Source organism: Pseudomyrmex gracilis, unplaced genomic scaffold (genome assembly GCF_002006095.1).
Source record: "Pseudomyrmex gracilis isolate BER0280 unplaced genomic scaffold, ASM200609v1 scaffold_142, whole genome shotgun sequence".
NCBI lineage: Eukaryota > Metazoa > Arthropoda > Insecta > Hymenoptera > Formicidae > Pseudomyrmex > Pseudomyrmex gracilis.
The window spans coordinates 289946-309958 of NW_018020726.1; the positions used below are offsets into that span (position 1 = coordinate 289946).

At 39.2% G+C, this 20013-nt stretch overlaps 1 protein-coding gene across 5 annotated transcripts in view; it reads left to right on the plus strand.

The window, feature by feature from the left end:
- The window catches only part of LOC109857050 (latrophilin Cirl-like), a 304697-nt gene that overhangs the window by 261919 nt on the left and 22765 nt on the right, over positions 1-20013 (plus strand). For 4 of the 5 annotated variants that reach the window (XM_020432952.1, XM_020432957.1, XM_020432956.1 and 1 more), the window contains exon 4: positions 19104-19210. In XM_020432952.1, coding sequence (XP_020288541.1) covers positions 19104-19210 — 107 coding nt within the window. Of the gene's footprint in view, positions 1-19103; positions 19211-19472; positions 19580-20013 lie in introns of all 5 variants that reach the window. The other variant, XM_020432953.1, reaches the window with a different exon arrangement.

Sequence of the window (20013 nt, forward strand, 5' to 3'; positions counted from 1 at the left end):
TTATTCCAAGAGACTAATGAGACATGTAACTGTAAAAAACAGAATGTCGAGAGAAATTCGCGTCTTCAAGTTTTTGTTACACACGCTGGAAAAAGCTAACACTGCGTATTGATCGCCGAAGTACTGCTTTCCACTTTTTTTTTTTCTTAATATAAAGCATAACGCAATAAATGTCATGTCGGGATCGAACAGTAAATTTGTAGTATTGAACATAATGTTCAGCTCTGCTCGCGCGGGACGCCCTGCGAACGATCCTTCGCAAGGATCGTTTATCCAAACGGGGGACAATGAATAATGCACGACGCTCGTAAAAACGCAATCGAATAATCGTGTAATTACTTATCGATGAAATGATGGAGCGCAATCTCCTCTTATTGCAATCAATTCTAAATGTAACGTCGTTGGCAAAAAGAAAAAAAAAACAAGCCGCATATGTATCGGATTTATTTGTTCCTTGTCCTCGGTCTTGTCCTTGCGAAGGGTGAGCAAGGTCGTTTCTACTTCTATCCCTCTTTCACCATTTCTCTTTTGTTTTTCTCCTTTACACCAACAAAATGGAGCATAGAAAAAAAAGGGGGAACATGGGGATAAAGAGAAAAGAAAAAAAAATTCGGGCGAGGAAAACGAGGTCGGTAGGCGAACCGCTTCACATGGTTGAGCGAACTGGCCAATTGCTGGACCATTGAAGAGCGCGTTTCGCGACGGATCGGTTAGGAAGAATCGCAGAGAGTATCAGCGATAGCTTCGCTATCACGGTCCTCGCGTAAATCCGCTTCGTGCCCCTCGCCATCGCGAAAAATATTTATTGATTCTGGATGTCGATCTTTTTACTTGGAAAACGAAATAAAAGATGAAGAACGGTAATAAAATCTTGTGTGGGTAATCTTTCAAAACGGTGGGAAACAGAATCGGAGGGAGGGAAGGGGGGATTCGATGGATATTTTTTTTTTCAGTGATCGACTTCCATGCAAGTGTCTTGAAGAGGCGTAACTAGGACGAAAATGATGATCAAAAACTGGACGAACAAAGTTTTTTTGTCTTCGCAAAAACATACGATTAATTTGTTTGCCAATCGGAATGTTGTTGTTGAAATAACAACGTGTGTACAGTAGTTCCTCGATTGATATATTCAAAATTTCACCTCACTTGATCTTCTCCTCACAAATGTCCCGCTCATTCTCTTTGGCGGTCTTGTTCTTTCCCGAGCACCCGAGGTCTTGAAAAATAAACAAGCCCGAAATCTTGTAGACACAAATCGAGGAACTATTGTATCGCTAAGGTATCGGAGAGAAAATAATACCCGGAACCTAGTTACGCTTACACTATTCATTCTCAATGTTTTCTGTGTCTCGATATCACAGATCGATCACTCTAGACTTAGAGAATCTGTGTACACACACGGAACTCACATCTCATTGAAACATACATACTCTTGACTCCTACCTGTTTGTTTTATTTTCGTCATTATTATCAGCCCATAATTCACAACGCCAAAAACATGGTTTACCTGACATACTCTTCTTGGTTGCATGATTAAGTGTGTAGCTTTATATTAGATAAGCAGAACAACTTACGCATATAATATATATATATACATAGGTACACATTTAGTACGTAATAAAAAAAAAAAACAAAAAAAAACAACAGTGTAAATAGCAGAGAGTATGTAAATTATGTGAAGTCTTTTTGATAGAGAATTTTCACGTCGCACGAAGCATCGATCGAACGTCGTACAATTTGTAAGTCGGAGAGAAAGGAAAAAAAGTAGATAAAATTACTTTTGATAAAGTTTAAATTTGTTTCAGTGATTGATTAATAACTGAGTAAAATCAAAATGTAATTACAAATATCTTGATTGGTACCGGAGAGAGATAAACAGAGAGATAGAGAGTGAAGGAAATCTTATCTAAAAATATTCTCAATAAACACACAAATTAATATTGACACCATTAATTTGTGCGGCTTCCATCATATCCGGAAAGCGAATCCACGCATTTATTATATCTATTATATTGTAATAATGTTACAATATAACGGATAACACAAATCTTGATGAATTATGCCAATTAATTGTAATAATTAATTCAGGAAAACTTTTAATAATAAATATAATTTTGTATAATATTTGAGAGAGAGAGAGAGAGCAATTAAAATTTTTTGCAATATTCCGATTATGCAGTTTTGCAGAATTATAAAGTAACTAATTATGATATTCTAATAAGAGTTTTTTATTCTTACAAGTACGTTAATATAAAATATATTTTTAAAATTATCTCACGACACGCTGTATGATTGAAATTCACTGTTTTAAATCTTTTTCATCTTTCCCTTTCTCTCATCTCAGTGCAAGCTTTTTTTTTTTTTTTTTCAAATCGATACTTTTACGAGAGGAAAATATACGGAACGATATCGTCTCGTACTCTTCTCTAATAATGAAGTATCAAAAAACGAAAACTTCATAATATCCGTTCGCTATTTGCTGTTGAGATTTCTCGACGTTCATTTGTATCGAAAGAAAGGCGAGTCATCTCGCGTTTTCAAAGAGCGTTTTAATCTTCTCCGGAATATTCTGTGTGTTTTCCTCTCCTCGTATTCGTATCGATAACGGAAATAAATTTATTATTCTCTGCGATCGTCTTTGATGCGCGATCTATTCTTCATTACAATCGTAGCGCGTTTGATCGATCGATGCTTTCGTCGGCGTTTCTTTGCGGAATCGCGTTTGAGAGTCAGAGAGAGAGAGAGAGTTTACCTATTCTATCAGCGAACGCTCGAAATCATAATTATCTCGACGTCAATTTTTTACGCGGCCATTTGCGACTCTTCTCCAACAACATTTGTATTAATATTTTAACACGACAAAAATAGTTTCGATACACATGTATATGTGTCACTCACAGCATGTGTCCCTGTCTGCGCTAACAGACAGTATTAATCCGCGCAACATCTCTGGTTTTTTGCGTATGATGAAATAAATTCCGCGGCACATTCTTCGTTTCTAAAAATTATTAATAAATGCATTTCATATTTTACACATACACACACACACACATACACACATGTGATAAAATTTAAAACGATCATTAAATTGTCATGTGGCTCGTATATCAGCGTATTAGCGCGTTATTGTAAAATAACGAGAAATCTAGGGTAGGTAGGTTGGCTTTTTTTTTTACTTTTTGTTTTTAATATTTGATAGACTTGTTACCGAGAGATTCAATATTTACTCTTTCGATCAATTGCAACAAACAATATCTTGTTGATTAAGTAGAATGAATGAATTATTAATTTGAGGTTGCAAAAAAAACGATTCGATTGACAATTCGATCGAACATATTAAAATCGAACGTGTGTTTCCTTCTCGGTTTGTCATTTGTTTCTGTATAATTGCGTTTTATTGTTAACAATCTCGCTTCTCTCAACGCTCACAAACATGTTCGGAGCAAGGGGATTTTCCTTCTTTAAGAGCATGTTTATTTGACTATTTGGTGAGGCAAGACGCTTGGGTTACCTAATTTCCCGCCCGAAATCCTTTTAACACCTTAACTGAGCGACTTCACGTTTGATCATTGTATTAACACGTTATATAAGCCATTGTTTACAGCAATTGCTTGTGTTACATATCCACGTCACTTTGTAAATGAAATTTACATTTCACGCTTGAAGCGTCAAGAACTAATAAAACGGCTAATAAAAATGCGGCATCTAATCTATGTACAATATTTCTTTAAATAACATTTACAGTTACTTTTCCAATTACTCCAGTAGCATTTTTGGTAGTTGTTTCTCATTCAATCAGAATTGTGTCGATTTTGGTCGAAGATTCGAACAAAATAGAGCAAGCGTAGTATCTGTTAAACGCAGGTTGTGTAGATGTAAACAACTACATAGGTGCTAATAAGTATGTTGTATCATTAGTTACAAATTAAAATTTTCTGATTCTCTTAGTAGATACATGTGACACTGTTATAATTACGTTATAGTCTCTAACAAGATCTATAGTTGGAAACAATTTTTTTTTTTCTGCGACTATATCTTTGTTCTACATCTATCTTTCTCGCTGCTCAATATCTTGCTGCAAAAGTGACAAAACGAGCGATCGCTCGAAGGCCGTCACAAGAGACGGCGTCGTACATAATTTCGCATCGCGCTTGTATCGTGCGTATATCGGGAAATTTCTACGTGTCGCGTCGGCAAATAATCGAGCGCGTGGCCGAGAGACTCCGGATCGAAATCATTCGGGAATTCCGTTTAATCGCGCCGCTAGCGAAACCAATTGCGGATTAATCGTCTGCCAGTTGCAAACGGGACAAAGCCGGGGCAGAGTGTCGGCGCGAAAGGGGTAAAGACCGTGGGAGGCTCGAGCCGTGGCGTCCGAGATTACGATTTAAGTGAAATTGGTAGATAACACAGAGAAGAGGAGCAGTGAGGGCGAGGGAGAGGGGACGTAACTTCGACGCAACGATTAATGAAATTGGATGCAGAGAGATTCGGTTCATCGCGATTTAGCTGCTTTGTTCATCGGATAAGATCGCAAAAGAAGCTCAAGTGTCTTGAACGAAAGAGAGAGAGAGAGAGAGAGAGATTTTGAATGTTCAATTAACACGCGAAATATTCATCGGGCTTATCGGAATCGGAAAGATACTGTTAGGGGTACTTCGATAAGAGTTCGAGTTTGGAACCGGAACGTCTCGATTAGAGAGGGATAGTCCGACGAAACGTAAAGAATTAAAAAAATTACGAGTCAAATTTTATATCTGTTTTTTTTTTACAATGATGGAAAAATTCTTTAAATTTTTATCGAGATAGTAGTTGCACTTTGCGAGTAAATTGACTTTATTATTATCATTTTTTTAATATATGTGTATAATAAAGTGAATTTTAACAAAAACAAAAATATTTTTAACTATCTTTATGAAGCTAAATTAGACGGTAAATTTAAACAACACACAAATGCTATGTTGTTTTGCAAATATTCCGTGTCTGTTAATAAAGACTCGCGTGTTAATTTGACCATCTGTCGTTGCTTCTATCTAACGAGTCTCTGTAGAGATTCACGTTTTATGTTATTATACTTTTTTATATTGCAAAAGAAAGAGAGAGAGAGAGAGAGAGAGAGAGAGAGAGAGAGAGAGAGATCGCCGCATGAATTCCGTGATTGATAATTGAGAAGCTGAAAAATGAACGGAATCGAGATGGGTTTTTTTCTACGCCGGACCCCGACAAAGAGTGAGTTTAATTGTCATCGGATCTCTCGCTGGGATTCGATCAGGCCGCGAGATTCCTCGAGATTGCCTCCTTTCGTTTTTTTTTTCTCTATCATCGCTCCGCGAGATAGTATCATTACGCGGCACATCACATTTCGCACTTGCGGTTTATAGAGTAGCACATTTGATTGGTTTCCTTTTTTCTATTTTTAATGAAATGTCTGCGTTTGTAGCGCAAAACTCTCAAAGAGATGATTATTTATTTTTATTCTAAAAAATTGTTTTTTTTTGTATAATTATTTGTAGCAATTTATTCTTGTTATAAATTCGAACTATTTCGAGATATATTTGTGTTTAATTTTTTTACTGGTTTTTCTCTCTTCCTTCTCCTCGCTTCGCTACGGTCGCAGTTTGGAACTTTTGTTCCTTCAGGGTTAAGCGAGTCGCGCGCGCCTAAGGGAACGGCGATAATTATGCCGATGCGAAGAAAGAGAGAGTATCGTCGCGGACACCGCGTGTTTGTCGGCGCGAAACTTCCGTCCCGTCCGATAAATAAGTTTTTGCGCGCGCGGAATGGAGCGGCTAACTGCTAATGAAATGATCGCGAAAGTTCGAAGTTCGTGTTTATCCTTCATCTTTCAGCGGGAATTTCTTTGTAATGGAGAACTGTCCTCCTCTGTCGTCGTTTTAGGAAACTTTCTTCCCGGATATTCCTATTCGGGGCGATAATCGGCGTTGAGACCGGGGGCGAATTAATCCGCGAGCATCAGCGCGTTATTTATTCTAGCGTAGTCTTATCGGTCGGTGAAAATTTGCTGCAAATAACAACAGAGACGCGACTGATTCTACACATCGAGCGGCGTCGGAATTGCAAGTCCAAAAAAAACAAACAAACAAACAAACAAACGTTAATTATTAGCGGAATAACCCTCTTTTAAATCGTCTTATCTCGGCGACTGATGATTTGCCTTTGTTTACCGGAAATTTGTTTTATCGGCTGCGATACGCGCGGAATGGTTCGCGCTGCAAAATTATCGCGTCGCGTTGATTGGAAGACTCCGGCGGAAACAGCAATTATTTTTTGCAATAGATAACTCTTCTCAAATCGCGACGTTAATCCGCTAATGGGGACGTGGCTTTCCAGGGAAATTTTATCGCCCGCAATGGTTTTGTTGCGAATTGTTACGTTGATTGGAAGATGCGTCAGAATGGAAATCGCTTTTTTTTTTGTCGGATAATCTTTCGGACTAATTTGCTCTTGCAATTTTTTCCGCAACGCTGCGCGATGCATGTAAAATTATTAGTTTACATATATAGTGCTTATAGAAAATATTAATTGCGTAGTAATTGTTATAATACACATTGTATTCTCAGAATGAATTAGACGAGTCGGTTCGACGGTATAACATTTTTATCAGTTTGTGTAATACTTTTCGAGATGTTTTTCACACACATTTGTTACGTTTTTATTATCTGATAAATTTATATCCGCAAAGTTGAGAACTTTCAACGAAATAAAAATCTATTTCAAAAAATTCTTGTTAGTTTCCCGCTCTCGATTTGCTCAAGTGTTTTTATTTTTCTTTATACTATCGTATAATTTTTACTACTCAGCCGTCGTTCAGATTCAACAAAATAAAACTCATACAAAAAAACAAATTCTTCCCGTAGTTTCCCGCTGATTTGCTCAAATGTTTTATTTTTCCTTATACTATCCTATAATTTTACTTTCCCAGCCATCGTTTCCGATTGTATCGAACTTAATCTAATTGCAATCACACAAACTCCGTAATCGTGTTACACAGAATTAGCTTCTTCGCAATCTCATTTCATGAAAATATAGTTATACCTCGTCGAGAGAGAAAGAAAGAAAGAGAGAGACAAAGCTGTCGCCGTTTCCCTCTTTGTTTTCACATTTTCTACGTGACAACTAAAAACGTGTCCGCAGCTTTAAATTGTATTTCGAGACTCGATAACTCAATAATACGTCAGTATAAAAAAAAAAAAAAAACTAACACATGTTTAAAAACATATATTACTGTCTGCAAACTGTCTGTACTGTCACCACGATTTTTTTTTTTTTCATCTGTGTTCGAGTAGTTTAACTAAGTACGTCAATTTTTATATTTAAAAAAAAAATCAATAAATTTGGAAAATGGCCAATACGAGCAAATCTTGTTGTTGTTGGTAATTTGTTTGTTGAATTGTCAAACGTTTCAGTTCCACGTTGGGATCTTCTTCAGTGACACACAATCTGTATAATAATTACAAAATTTATAAATACAAAGTTTGAGAAATAAATGAGAAAATAAAGATGATAAGTCTCCGCAATCGCATCGTTGTTGTGTGTTCGACCTAGAGAAATTTTAATACATTTATATTTACATTTATAATACATTTGTATTTACATACTATTGATTTGACAACACCATTTAATCTGCTAGACACAATAACTCACGCGCTGATCGGACTCGTTTCGATTTCTTTTCAAATATGTAAGTTTTTTTTGCGATTGCGGAGATTCATCATATTTATTTTCTCATTTATTTCTCAAACTTTATATATTTATAAATTTTGTAATTATTATACAGATTGTATTATACAGATTCACTGAGAAGAAAATCCCAACGTGGATTGAAACATTTGACACTTCAATGAACAAATATATTTACCAACAACATCAAGGTTCGCTCGTATTGGCCCTTTTCCAAATTTATTGAAATTTTCACGAGCAAATATATTATTAAACAAAAAAAAAAATAGAACGCAATCACGTTTCTTTCTTATGATTATACCGAAATATATCGTTCATAAAAATATTTTTTTTTATCCGACGCGAACTAGTTTTTGCGCGGGGAAGAAAGCCCGCCCCGGGTTCTTATTAAAACAGCCGTCGTCATTTATTTTTACGCAGTGCGAAAGCCACCGCGACTGTGTTTAACCTAAGCTAATTGCAATCTCAGAAAGGTCCGCCGATAATCGCGTTAGGGCAAATTAGCCAGCTCGTCATTTCGTTTTAAGAGCGTTCGCGGTCGAGACAGAGCGGAACAAAGTTGCCGCGGTTTCCTCCTCCCTCCTGCAATTCCGATCTTTTTATCCCCCCGTTCGATTTTCTATTTTCTTCGTTCGTTAGCGGTCTCGTCCGGTTTTTCTTCCCTTCTCTTCCATCGATCCATTTTTTTTTCTCCACGCTTCCTTCCTTCGTTCGCTCTCTCAGTCGCAATTAATGAGATCAAATCCTTCATCCCCGTGCGATTTTCAAGTTGGATTTTCGCGATGGTTATTTTCGCGACAATAAATTTAAAGAAAATTACAAGTAGTTTTTGAAAAAAATTCCAAGAGATCCAAGAGTATTCGATCGCGTTTACACGGCAGTTTTCCGCGGTCTGTTTACTCGCGTAAATTTTTTCCTTCGCTTTAATTTCACAAACGCCTCTCTTGGCTAACGACCAACCATCCGCGTTCACTCTTTCGCACAACGCGGAGTTCCCTCTTTAATGTATCTTTCCGCGAGTTTTCGCGATATATCTTGCTTCCTCTCGTTACCGGCTGCTTTAGGAGAAAAGGGGGCTAAAGGATGGCGCATAAATATCGCTCTCGATCCCACGTATTTCTTCGAAGATACCACAAGCACATTTCTCTCTCTCGCGAGTAACTTTCTCGCAAGGTAACAAGCGCGGCAGGCGCGAAAACCGATGGAATTATTCTCACACGCTATTCTCGCGTCATTAACGTTATGTTACTTCGAATAAAAGAGCGCGAAAGAGCGAGAGCAGAGACGCCTCGAGACCTTATTATTCGAGTTCGAGAAGACGTTGTAATTCGACACGATGTATCTTGACAAAAAAAAAAAAAAAAAACAAAACGGAGAAAAAATTAGCTCCATCGACTCGCCTGCCGTTTGTCACTGTAAACGCGAAAAAGATTCTGCCGTATAATCTCCGAAATAAAAGAGATATCAGAGACAGCATTTTTTGTCCCACCTCCCTCCGACCCCAGCGTGTACGTCTTTATATACATACATGCGTAACTGCACGCGCATACGTGCTTTCTCGAATACACAAACGAGCGCGCGCACACTTGCACACACGCACACACACATGCACGCGCGCGCGCGTACCTGCCCACGCCCCCAAGTTCTCTCGACAAAACTCGTTTAATCCCCGGGCGGATTAAGAGAAAGAGACATTGCATCTCGGAGGTGGAGAAAGAGGAGGAGAGCGAGAGAGCTCCCGGTTAGGTACTTAAAAGTATTCCAATCACGAGTACGCGGAAGAAGTCCGACGAATATTTCACTTGCCGTCGTGCTGCGAAGCGGATTGGCGGGAATCAAGAGAGAGAAAACGCAGAGAGACGCGCGGCGAGGCGAAGAGAAACGAGGAACAATGTTTTCTTTTAATTTTTTATCGCAGCCAGTTGAGCGTCTCGCCGCGGCAACGCGTTGATACAATGTTTGCGCAAGGTGTTCGGGGGACAACACCGCGTGATGAAGGCGCGTGAGAGCAAGTCGAAGACGATCATAATAATGGGCAGATTCAAATTGCAAAAAATAATAACTCGCGTCAAGTGCGCGCGATGTTGTGGAGATCCTTTTTTTTTCTTCTTCTTCTTCTTCTTCTTCTTCTTCTTCTTCTTCTTCATAAACTGGCAGTCTCGCTGCGCGAGATAAGACGACAAGAGTTTGATATTCTAGCTCCATCTTGTTCTACTATATAATCAATTAGCGTAACCATCAATTATAGCGTATGCATGCTACAGTAATATTTAACACTTTCGCGGCCGGCAGTGGTCGAGAGCAATCCCTCGGATACTGCCGGGAGGTTTCGGCATTTTGAATCGTATAATATTCGATGTCAAATAGATGTGGCGAAATAATGGTTACACAGCCTGCCCCAAAACTAACAATTAGTTTAATGGTTTTGGACCAAAACTCATGAAAACGTAGCGCCGCACACACGTCGGCGAAAATGTTGACTCTCGAGAAAATGTATTGTACCACGGCCGCAAAAGTGTTAACATGTGCGAGTCGTTCATTTGGAAAGTGGTGAAATTTCTTCAGAATGAATTGTCTTAAAATCAAATAATTCAAGTAGATGAAACGCAATCTAGAATAAAATAACGATTTCTTAACAATTTTTCTTTGCGATCATCTGTTATTTTAATTCATTGTTCGCGTTTTTTTTTATAGTTTGGCTCTTTGATCAAATTTTATCTATTTTGTAATTAATTGTTTTAGCTACTAAACGTCATTGATACAAACAATAATTATATCCCGTTATGTTTTTTTCAAACTCTATGACGCGTTGGAAACTCTAATGCGAAAGATAGAACCAACGACCGATATGTCGTAGGTGCTCATATTTTTTCTAAAGTTTGACTTGTACCACTTTTTTGGTAATGGACGACTCTTATCGAGGAGAGACGAGAGACAGTTTTTTCTGCTCCGCTTGGTACAGCCACGAGCGTGTGTAATTTGTGCTATTCTCTTCTATTGCACCGCTTCCGTCGGCCAGTCGGCGGGCTCGATGCAATATACATCCTTTTTTTTTTGTCAGACATCACGCGGGATGGAAATGCCAGATATCTTTGAATTCACGATCGTGGCTGTATTATACAGTGCGTCGAAGAAAATCTTATCATAAATTGCACATTCAGAGGGAACTGGACAGGGAATTTAAAGGTTGTTGGATATAAAAATCGGAAAACTCTCAAACGAAAGACCAACGAGAGCTCTCTCACTGTTTCCAAAATGATGATTTGATTTTTATTAATTATTATTAAAATTTAATTTTCACATTTTTTTCTCAAATTTTATCTATTAATTTATCAATAATCTCAAATGTATTAACCGCGCGTGTTTGGGCTCTGCTTGGTTTTGCTAAAAATTTTTGATAATAAATTTTTTTCTCTTTTCTCTTTTTTAATTTTCTTTCGGTTACTTCCAATGGAATGAATCAATTTGGAAAATACATATCGTAGAGCACACACATTTTTTTTGTATGAGTTCCCTTTGTTTTGCGTTGGATAAATTTGGGATTTGTCTTTGCAATTTTATGTCGAGATTTCTCCGTGCACGAGTACTGTTATAGATACACGTACGAGCTTTGACTTATTTATGAAATATATACATATATATATATGTGTATATATATATATATATATATATAAGGCGGAACACAACGTGCGCGCTGCCATGGATCCTTTCTTTTTCTCTTGCCTCGCGGAATTCCAATGGAAGACGCTCTTGAGTTTGTGTCTTTTCGCCCTTTCTTTTTTGGCTACCCGTTGTGTAAACCCGCTTAGAATCTCGTCTAGGGGAGGAATTGTCCTGCGGGAAATTCCTTCGTAGGAAAAAGGCTTTTTCGTCGGCATTTTCATCTACTTTTGTATTCGCGATCACTATTAATCTTAAACAACGCAATAAATTCTTTATTGTGATATTCTAAGGAAGGATATCAAATCTTCCCGCGCGATGCAAGTTTTACACAGCGCCCGCGCGCGCGTACATCCGCGATAGATATATTCTCGCGTGTGAAATAATTCTAGGAAAAAAAAAACGGGTTTTAGGGGGGAAAAAAAAACGAAAAATTGAACGTTTTAATTTACATAGACATTTTTATTCCTGATCATCCGAAAGTTTGCACGAATTTTCGATGAATACCCAAGTTTTTTTTTTGTCACATATAAAAATCAATCTTTTTGCGAAAATGCATATTTAAAAACGTCGCTTGCAGCGCAAGCAATTTTCGTGCCATTTGCACAACTCGTCGCAGCGCGGCGCTGTGTGAAAATTGCAATGAAAATCGCTATGATCTTCATCCGCTTGACTGTGATATCGATCGGCCGGGCTTTGTATACGAAATAGAGCTATCTACTAGTAGAACATCGACGCGGGTGCGGGGAGGGGAAGGGTCCGGCGTTAAACAGCGAAAACACTAAAAATCGGTCGGCGGAGAGACCCAGGGTCGTGACGGGAGAGCGATCGCGTTTCGATTTATCGTAGCCAAACGGAATATACACGCATACTCGCGCGTTTAAACGCTGAAAACACCGAAAATCGCCCGGCCGGCTCGGGCGACGAAATCGCGCGCCGATTTATCGGAGCGTGAATGAACGAAGCCGCTCGTTCGCCGGCGAAATACCGGTATATATATTCGCGCGCGAGGAACACACCCTCGTGAACAACGCAAAACCGATTAATTTCCAATTTCAGCAGGTGCGCATCGTCGATCCGTGTTTGTGTCCCGCTCGATCGCCGCGCCGCTCGTTCTCTTCGGCCGACCCGCTCTTTTCGGGCTCGCGCGCGAACTACGATGATTACCCTCAAAGTGAAACCTACTTGCAGCTTTCGAACGACGAAGCGCGAATGGGGGGAAAAAAAAAAAAAAAAAAAAAAAAAAAAAGAGAGAGGAGATGACGTTTTTACGATCGCAAATAGCGAGCGGAAACGAAAGTGAGATGAATGGACGTTTAAAATTGAATTAAGGGGATCGGTTCAAAACGCGCGAGACGCACGCTCAATTCGTTCCGAATTCTATTTTCGCACACATTTTACATATTTTATCTCAAAATTTGTCGAAGTGAATCATTAACGCACGTCAATCATTTGATCTAACACCGCCAATTATTTATGAAAAATTTAATTTCTCACGTTTTTCGTTACAACGCAACGACGAAATTTTCTCTTTTGCGGCATAATCTTGTTCTCGTTCTTCGACAATTCGCGCCGGTTCTGCTATAACATTCGATATACATATAGTGTTCGATATTTTTGTACGAGGGTATCGATGGCGTCGCGCGCGCGACTCGATTTGCTCGCGACTTTGTGGCGCTTATAAGCGTCAAAGCGAACACCACCGCGATTCCTTCTTCGTTTTTGTTCCTCCGACATCCTTCAACCACCACTCGCGTGTTCACTCTCTATTTCATCCTCCTTGTTCTCTTTTCACACGTTCGCTCGCTATACGCCATTTAGAGCGGCGTCACGTCCTTTCAAAATCCAGTGACGGAGAGAGGGTAGGTTTCGCTGGTACAAAGGCATTCCTACAACGATTAAAAAGTCACTCGACTCGCTCGCCGTGAAACGGAAAACTTCGGTTTTTCTCTTTCGTAGGTGCCGCACTGGTTCGCGTTACGCGTATGAAATCGCGTTCCTCTGACGGTTAATGGAACGAATTTTATTGATTAAGAGATCCCCGGGCAATTCGATCCGCGCGCACGTTCTTGAAGATTTGTGTGCGTTCAAATTTTATATTTAAGTGACACTTTTATTATCTATAAATTTACGGCTGTTTTCGTAGTTCGCGCGCTTCGTTTTCCTCGCGCGCGCGAGATCGCGTAGTGACGCGAACTTTTCGATTTATGTTCGTCACGTAGCCGCGATACCAGAAAACGCCCCGTTACCAGAAGCGTCCTAATGGCGCCGTTTCGGATCGTTTAGTCCACGCGCGATGCACACGTTGCAGAGTTAGCGGAGCTTTTCACAACATCCCGCCGAGATGTTTTTGCGGAAAGGCGAAGAAAGCGATCGGAGTTTCTTAGCCCGAGAGCGAGAGAGATTCGCATATCCTCGCAGAGAGATGCGCGCAGAGAGATATACAATATTACAATGCGACGTAGAGTTTACAGACACGCATATGTGCGTCGTTGAATCGCGAGGAGATTACCGACCCGCGGGGCGTTTTTAAGCTCTCGCTTATCCGACCGAGCGCTTCTACTTGCAATTAATTCCCTTGTTGCCGCAGATGCGAGTATTTTCTCATTCATGCGAGTTTACATTCTTTGATGACGAGAAAAATTTTTATTTTTTTTAATTTTTTTTTTTTTAATGTTCTAGTTTTTTCCACAAATATTAAAGAAAATGAAACTAGGTAGCAGAACATCCTTCCGGGACAGGCAATAATTCGTCGTAATTGACGTCACGTTTTATTACGACAATATAGTTTTTCGTAAAAAACAACAACAGCTTAAAAAGAATCGTAACGTTTTCCCGATAAAAACCGAAATATAAAAGCAGACGTGTCTCGTGAGAGAGAAAGTGTCAGTTTGTTTTTAGTTTCCTGGAATGGGTCGTAAATTTTCTCGACTGACCGACACCTTATGTTTGCGGTGGTGATGAGAGAAAGACGAGCGCTCTTTACGTCTTAGGGGAAGAATGTAAGAGACATTTTTTTCTCTTACATTCCGATAAGTATTGCAATAAAAAAAAAAAACGAAATTAAAAACGAAACAAATTCGCCGGAAAGCGAGACAGAACTTCGTTGGGAATGCTGCTTTTTGAGAGGTATTGTAAGACTTGATTGGAGACACCTGTATCTCACGCGCAATTTAGTTACCAACTTTCGATTCGAGAAGTGGATAGAAATGTCGTGATGAATCAGCAGAGGGAATAATAACGCATCGTGAAACCCCATCGAGCTGATATTAAGCGCGAACGCCGCGGGGAAAAGAGCTGAATCACCGTCGAATCGATCATTACAGCGAGGCTACCGGCGGGTATGTTTGTGTATGCACATGAACAAAAAAAAAAAAAGACAAAGACAAAGCGAACGGGGCGGGGAACTGTGAAGGGGGTTGAGAGGGAAAGGCTGGTCTACCTTAATAATAAACGGCGCAACATCCGCGAAATGGCGATTTTTCGTGCTCGCTTGTAGTTTACCCGTCTGAAATTACGTTTACCCTCGTTATATTCTGCCGTGCAAGCCGGACGATATCCAACTATAGGGATGGGAATCGGATAGAGGGTGCGCGAGCGTAAGAAAAAAATCGATGCAATCGTGTCTAACACACCGGATACGCGAGATTGTAAAATGTCGCGTTGTTTTCTGTCTTGAAGAAAATATACTCTGTGTGTGTGTGTATTTAAATATTAAATGTATTTTAGCGTTTTTTTTCAGTCAGGTAAAAAATTGCATAAATATATCAGCGTTAACGCGATTAATACGGAGAACAAAACTTCGCAATTGTTATTTAAAAATCTGTTAGTTTTTGTTGCAAGCGCGAAATAAATTTAGAATTTCGTTTCGAAATTATTCCCACGATATTGAAATATATTTTGTACATTATTAACAATCAATATTAAATTGAGGATCTCCTCAGGCTCATGAAGTTTATTAAACTTAATAAATGAATAAATAATTAGTTATATTTATATTTTGTACATATATATGTATACAAAATGATGTTACTTATTTCGAATTAAAATCCAGTTGCGAGATGAAATTGGACACAAGATTTAAAGTTCGATAATGAACTTTCGTTTTAATGATGAAACGATTATCTTTCTGTCTGTCGATTGCTCGATTGTTTCTGTCGAATTTATCCGCAAAATCGGCAACTTGTCCGATTTGCGCGTTTAAAGACACGGATGTTCATTTCGTACGCGTATGTGTGCATATACATTGTACAACATATTATTACTGCATGCTCAGAATTCGTGAAACGGATATTATCAGTTAGCATTGAGACCAATAGCTCGCCGACGCATCCTGCTAAACAAATAAAAGCGCCAGTGCGTTATAATTGGCTACACTGTAATTTCGGGTTGTCGATGAAACACCGCTTGACGCTGCCGCATTTACATCGGTAACTGTTATGCGAATCGTATGAATAATTGCAACGACATAATACAGCAGCGCGCGTTGCATAATTAATAAACCGCGGTTACAACCCAACTACATTTATTGCCGTGGCTTTAATCACGTTGTTAATATTGCAACCCTCTCGCTGTTAATCTTTTTCTTGCTCGAGCTGACACTCCGCGCGCGACACTCGTCGAATGTAATTGCAAATTGACACATTTCATCGTGGTTTCTAGTTTAACGTTTATCACAAAGCAAAGTAAAAACACGTTAACTATATATTTCGATAGCCATATTATCGACGTGTTATTATGAATCGCCCAATAACCAGAATCATCACGTTACCCCATTTGTAACAAACTAATTTTCCGAACAGAAGCAATTACATCGAGAACTTTGCGGCTGTCGATACTTCGCTAGGGGAACTACGACAACGTATTGACAGCATCCGATTCTCGCGCAACGATAAGAATTTCGTCGTTCCGTTTGTCCGCGCGATCGATTAATTCTCTGATAAATTTCCCGGTGAAATAACTCGCGCGTCTGTCGCCGGAAGGGATTTTCGGAATTATATCGTATATGTGTGCGTGCGCGCGTGTGTATGTGTGTGTGTGTGTGCGCGCGCGCGCAACAATGGCACCCGCGTGACATTTTATCGAATTTCAAGTTAGCACTTGGCACATGTAAAGCCACACAAAAACTCATAATCTCAAAGTAACAAGCGAATAATGTTCCCAAAGACGCGTTAGATATTACATTGAAATATAACATTGTGAAGAGATGTAGTTTCCTCCGAAAATGTTCTGAGAGCGTGCAACAATGTGTTTAAAGAGTCTGAAAAACGTGAGATCTCTAAGAATTTATTAATCAAACTTGTTTGGGGCTGTTTTTTTTTTCCGAATAAAAATCTCTTGTAATAGAATATTTTTTATACACAGACTATTATACGCAATTTAATATATAAATTGTAAATTGATTTATTGCATACAAAGGGGAACAAACAAAATATTTAAAGAAACAATATTTTAATGTAAATATTAAAACCATTAAATCAATTTTTTCAAATAAATATTTTTCAAATACTTTAAAGACATTTTGAAGACTGTTTAATGTCAACTCGTTGACGAGGTGTACAGCGTTTCGAATAATATTTTGCCTTTGAGAACATCAAAGACATGCACCAGTGACCTACTTTCGAGTTCAGAGCGTAATTGCGTTGCCTTCATTAATGTCAAATTGAGTTAAATCTCCGCATTTACGTTGAAGGAAAATAAAGTTTTACGAGGCAATGACTCGGATTTTCCGGCGTTTATTCTCAGAATGAAAGTTAAGATAAGTCAATTTACACGGTAGACCGGACACACTTGCAAATGAAATATCGTGTTACGCTGATCTCGCGTAAAGTTGATACTTACATCTGGTCGGGCCTCGTCGTCGGGAATATCATACACGACGACAACGATCTCACACGCCAGATGTGATTTAAATCCAATTAGCGCTCAATCGTCACTTTTCGGAACAACTGTATGGAATCGAAGGTTTCACAGCCGAGTGTTTTCGGTTAGCGGAATTTAGATCGAAAGAAAATATTCGCGATGTCAACTGTAGATCCGTCCGCGTCTCTGAAACTCTCTCAGTTTCTCATTGTGCTATGCAATGAAAATTTCCGGGCGTTCTTCTCTTTGAAAATCCGCCAACGCGGGAAAGTCTTCAACGAAGAGAAGTCATGTCGAGCGTGCTCGGTAGTCCAGCGAGGTGGAAAGTTTATTACGACAATATACTGCGATACTAAATATTTTCAAGTCCCGTAGTTACGAGAGGAAACGCGGCGACGGCGACGGCGACGGCGAATTGCCGAGATTCCCTCGGAAGAGAAATAATTCCGCAACCTAACGCGATCGTCGACGAGTCTCTCCGCTTTTGTCCTTTAAAACGTAGCGATTTCGCGTCTGCGAGAAAAATTTACTTTGTCGAGCGAGTGAAATTCGCCATGATTATTCTACCAGTTAACGCGAGCGAGCTTCAAGCGCGCCCGTGGGAACGAGATTTAACAAACGTAAAACTAAATTAACGCGCAATTTTAGTGCTTAAAAGGATCTTAATTTTTTCATCAATTTAGCGCACACGCAAGCGATTGACGTTCACACCACTGTGTTTCAACAAAACAAACAACAATTGTGTTTACAAAAAGAAAATTAGATATTGCTTTTGGCTGTCATTTCAAAAAAACTTAAATAGTTTTTGTTTTTGTATCAAACATTTTTACGATTAACAGCAATATTGATCTGCTTGGTTTTCTTTTTTTTTTTTTTTGTTTTTTTTTTAACAATTTATTTTTGCCAATATATATCCTATTCATTTCTACATTTCCCGTCCTGTAAAAACGACGATATGCAGTTGCGTCTCTGCTGTGCAATAGCTTGCGCGAAACGCCGCCGCGTTTTCTCTCTTGATAAGATTTCTAGTTGTAAACGATGTAAATGCGAGCTTCACGACAATTTGTCTATATTCAAGATGAAGGAACATTCTCTGCATGCGGTTAATCTTTGTACATACACCGTCGGTAGATTGTAATTTGCCGCTGACACACTCTACGCACTCTCTCTCCCTCTCATATAGACACAAACACGCACACACAAACGTACACTTTTGTTTGTCAGTATCCAGGATTCCCTCGTCTGTCTTATTTCGAGCGCCTAATTTGTGCTTATGTCTGAAACTGTTGCAAGCGTGTCATTACTACCTCATTGTCCTACTGTCACATGTACCGACACGTACACGAAACAATTGTGATATAACAGACGCGCGCAACACACGAAGCCACGCGACCGAGTCAGAGCTTTTGTCCCGAAATCGTAGCGAGACTAACAAATCGCTTTTACTCGACGAATAAAAAATTCGAAGGAAACCGCTCGCGAGATGTTCGAACGTCATGATTTAACGAAGTTTGGCGCACAAGCTTCGTTCGTCAAATGTACAAAGGAGAACGTAACATTTTCGCCGTTCTGCGAATTAGTTAGAAAATTAGTTAAAACTGTTCAGTTTCTCTGTGAACCAGAATTTTGTATTTTTCTCGCTTAACGATATCAAAACCGAGATGCGAAATTATGATTTCGAGATCACACAAGAGAATGTTGGAAGAGATAAGTAGACTCTATGTATGTATTTGTGTCCTTTGTGTCTAAATGCGTTCATGTGCACGCAAGATGATTTTATCTGATTCTCCGGCGATTCCGCAAAGCGTTCAAAAAAAAAAAAAAAAAAAAATTAAAGTCGTTCGGTTGAGTTGAAATTGTGGCATACGTAACGATTGCAGGTGCAATCGTCGAAATTCCTGTAGGGTGGCGACGACGAACGACGTTTTCGGGGGGGACCCTTGTCCCGGAACGCCGAAATACATCGAGGCCCAGTACGAGTGCATAGGTTGGTTCAATCATCTTTTTATCTTTATTTTTTTTTTTTCGATGTTCGTGAAAAAATCTCACGGGATTCGTTTTTCTCCCGTTCGCACGATGCTGCGGAAAAAGCCTCTCAAATTTTCCGCGAGTCACACCCGATCTTTTAGCTTACCTGTTGAGCGTTTCGAAATGAAGAAAACAAAGAGTTGTGTGGATCCATGGCGGTACACGTGGTAAGAGTGTGCCATAAATCATTTTGTTAAACGCGAGTCGAATCCCCCGTCCAGGTGCAACGATAAGCAGAACTGCAGCATCGTTGCGTCCACGCAGCACTTCGGTGATCCTTGCCCGAGCACAGGCAAATATCTCGAAGCGCACTTTCGCTGCCTGTCCAGTAAGTAAAAAAATCCGTTTTATTTTACAGTTTTGTGTTTTCTTGATCTTTATAGTAAGTCAAAAATCTTGTAAATTGCGACACTATTTTTCTTAACAACGATTCCAAGATAACGTGTGAAAATTTGATTTCTTAAACGATAGAGCGACGTTCAAAACTTAATTTTGAAAACACGTCTATGATATCAAGTGTTCGAATTTACAAGATTTAATGTTACGCTTCCATACGCAGATTTTTTTTACATCAAATAAAATTAATATTATTTTAAGTTGTGTGTGTTTTTCCTGCGAACATCATCTGAATGTACTTGACATTTTCCAATACCGCGTCGACTCTCTCGAAATCCTTTTCCCGTCTATTTGCCTTTTGTGCCGCGCAATCGATCTCGCCGAGATAGATCGAGTTCCAACTTCACGCTTCAATATATTCGCGAA